This window comes from Macrobrachium rosenbergii, chromosome 5 (genome assembly GCF_040412425.1).
Source record: "Macrobrachium rosenbergii isolate ZJJX-2024 chromosome 5, ASM4041242v1, whole genome shotgun sequence".
In the NCBI taxonomy this organism is placed as follows: domain Eukaryota; kingdom Metazoa; phylum Arthropoda; class Malacostraca; order Decapoda; family Palaemonidae; genus Macrobrachium; species Macrobrachium rosenbergii.
In genome coordinates this window covers 50473138-50476493 of record NC_089745.1, presented here as the reverse complement: position 1 = coordinate 50476493, position 3356 = coordinate 50473138, and the positions used below count along the sequence as shown (strand labels likewise).

The 3356-nt window shown below is 38.0% G+C and overlaps 1 protein-coding gene across 1 annotated transcript in view; it reads left to right on the top strand.

Moving 5' to 3' along the window:
- The window catches only part of LOC136838774 (uncharacterized), a 3700-nt gene extending 686 nt beyond the window's left edge, over window positions 1–3014 (top strand). Inside the window, exons 2-4 of the mRNA XM_067104280.1 lie at window positions 1732–1789; window positions 2248–2509; window positions 2876–3014. Coding sequence (XP_066960381.1) covers window positions 1748–1789; window positions 2248–2509; window positions 2876–2880 — 309 coding nt within the window. The 5' untranslated portion in view covers window positions 1732–1747 and the 3' untranslated portion in view covers window positions 2881–3014. The remainder of the gene's footprint in view (window positions 1–1731; window positions 1790–2247; window positions 2510–2875) is intronic.
- The last annotated feature ends 342 nt before the right edge of the window (window positions 3015–3356 follow it).

Here is a 3356-nt window from a genome sequence, read left to right as displayed (position 1 = left end):
TATTTCTTGATAAATCCGGTAATTTTTTGTGTGTTGTTTATCACATTTTCTGTAGTTGAAATATTAGTTCGTTTAGTGTTTATTACAATATAACCATAGTTCTTGATAATTCCGGTCAGTTTTTGTGCAGTTTATCACATTTTCTGTAGTTGGAATATTAGTTCGTTAGTTTTTATCACAAACATAACCATTATTTCAATTTGCGGTACATGTTTACCTTATATTTGCCTCATGTTCATTTGCTGGTTACGAAATTTTCCATACAGACGGGTGCACAATGCATTTGTGTGTTAATATCCATGGTTTTTCCTATTTTTAGGTTATTTAATTTTTTTAATAGTTGCCAAGAGAAATCACACCAAATCTATTGTTTGTTCATTTTCCGTTATTTGCTATCCTTAAAGTCGTGAATGTAAAAAGTAGCCCATTTACAAATCTCTCCCGTGTAAGAAAGCCGAGAGTGTCAGTCATAATGTAATTAAATTTATATTTAGAAATTTTATTGTGTAGCGTAGGCTATGCGCGTGTGTATAGATATATACGTATATATATACATATAGTATATATAAATATACATATATATGTATGTATGTATGTATATTTATATATACATGTATGTTTTTTTAACATTAAGACTTTTCCCAGTCGTAATGTTAAAAAAAATATCTACAGGTATATATAAATATACATACATAATATATATATACACATGTATATATATACATATAGATGTGTGTATGTATTTATATATACATGTATACATTTTTTTAACATTAAGACGTTTCCCATAGTAAAACCTTTTCATAGCTCCCAGCAATGCGGAATGGAGAAAATGAAATACTTTTAGACACCATATAAAGCGAGGTAACAGGCAGAATTATAGTTGTTTTCCAGTAGGGATGGGCAGGAGTGACTGAATATCTGACTTTTATTATCATGTATTTTTTTTCCTTATCATATCAAACTGGTATCCGTTCTTCTGTCACGTACTCCTCATTAATTGCTAAAATTAATACGTTGAATTTTATAAACAATGATAACAATAGTGAAGTGCTTCTATACATAAGCTACAAAATTTTCACAGAGCAACGAGTATTATCGTTTATCTAGAATTTTACAGCCACCAAAAAACTGCCTGGATTCGAGACTCATTAGAATGATAGAACGATGTAATTCAGTGCCATTGCTTGGATACATTATTCACTGTTATATTATGTTGTGAAGAACGTGCAGTTAATTAAAACAAATGCATTTTTTTACGGGAATGTTTGCGGTGTACATAAGCGTATAATATTTTGAACATGGAGCTTATACTTACAGCACTGATATCACCGTAGGGGGTTAGTGCCGTCAGTGCACCTCACGCGGTGCGCTGTAGATATTACTTAGGGTTCTTTACAGCGTCTCTTGGGCCCCTAGCTGCAACCCCTTTTCATTCCTTTTACTGTACCGCCATTCATATTCTTCCATCTTACTTTCCATCCCCTTCTAACAATTGTTTCATAGTGCAACTGCGAGGTTTTCCTCCTGTTACGCCTTTTAAACCTCTTACTCTCAATTTTCCTTTCAGCGCTGAATGACCTCATAGGTCCCAGCGCTTGGATTTCGGCCTAAATTGTACTCCATAGCATTGATACATGTGTTGTAATACTCTGAATAAACGCTGCGTACATAGAACCAGTAATAGTTCTATGTACATGCTTTTAATAATGGTGGTATTTATCTCCCAAGTTACTGGCTGTGCGGCATGAGGTGGTTTTTTCTCCTGGGCCTCCTGGCTGTCTCCGTTGTAAGTATATATTCGTATCATCAGTTTCTCGTGTATAGTTTCCATGAGAAGCAGTGAGTTCATTTCTTATATAACGAATAAGGTATAACTTTTTGCGCTGAAGTATCAAACTATGAAATGATGCAATATGTTTCAAATATTTATCCTGGGTGCACTGTAGGTGTTACTTAATGCCTGCGTTCTTTGCAACGTCCCTTCGGCCCGTAACTTCAACACCTTTGATTCCTTTTACTGCACCTCCGTTCATATTCTCTTCCTTCCATCTTACTTTCGACCCTCTCCTAACAACTGCGTGGTTTTCCTCCTGTTACCTTTCAAACCTTTTTACTGTTAGTTTCCGTTTAGCGCTGCATGATATCATAGGTAGCAGCGCTTGGCTTTTGGCCTAAATTCGGTATTCTATTCTATTTTATTCTATTCTTTTCTATTCTATTCGCGTATTTATCGGTACGGCTCAGGTCCAGGCGCTGCCAGACGCCGAGAAGAAAAATGGAGAGAGGCTGGTTTTAAGAGCAAAAAGTAAGCGAGACCTGGCCAGCGCAGGAAGAAAGGCAGAAGGAGGAACTCACGTCAGGAGGAAGAGAGATGCTGAAGAACCGGACGAACCGGGGAAACCGGGAAAACCGGAGAGAAAGGGTCTTATGAATCTGGACATCGACATTGATATTAAAGGATCTGTTGGCAAAGCTATCATTGATATTGATGTTGACGCCGGTAATGGTTAGTGTATTGCTACGCTTTTGGTCCTATCACGAAATTTGAGAGTAATCTGTAGGCTTTTTAAAGAAGTACCCTGTTTACATAGTCTTGAATTCATTCAGATATTATCCAGTATTTTTGCATCTATGTATCCTTAGATACTTAGCAGTAAATTCAGTGCAAATAAGCGGATATTAATCGAATAATAGCACTTTCACAACGCGCCTTCTGCCCACAACGCGCCTTTTGCCCACTGGTTTTGTCGTTGCACCAAAGGACGAATTGTTTGTGTGTTCTGTCATGACGGTGTTGGTGGGATGTGTTTGTTGTGCGTCAGTTGCTCATATCTCTACTAATGCATCACTTTTGCTGAGGGTCCATTTTCAGGTTGAGAACTTGAGATGGTCTCGGAAAGGGTCGTGACTAGAAGAGAAGCAATACAAGAATGAAGTGGGACGTGGCGCGCTCTCGCTTCCTGAAGTGAGTTACTCCAGAAGACGGCAAAGTTCTTGACCTACGCAAGGTGGAAATGGACCATGTGTTGTAAAAAGTTCCGGAGTTCCTGTACTTTTGCCTAGATTTGGTTGTATCTGCGGTGGCCGTCTACCGCTCCGAGAAACTAGCCGGAATTTGGAAGGTCAAGAAAGAAGCTCCCTAAATGCGAAGCTCCCTAAATGCGACTAGTTTTAGGGATGTCTAAAAGACATTTTTCAACAGTGGAAAACCTGAGCGGAAGATGGCGTGACAGGCAGGATGGAACTTCGAAGTTACATTCTAGTGATAAATAAGACATTTAATGTCTCTGTGTTGTAAGTGAAACGGTTTAATGTAAGAATAAAATCTGTCGGCAGCAGCTCCCGAGTTATGA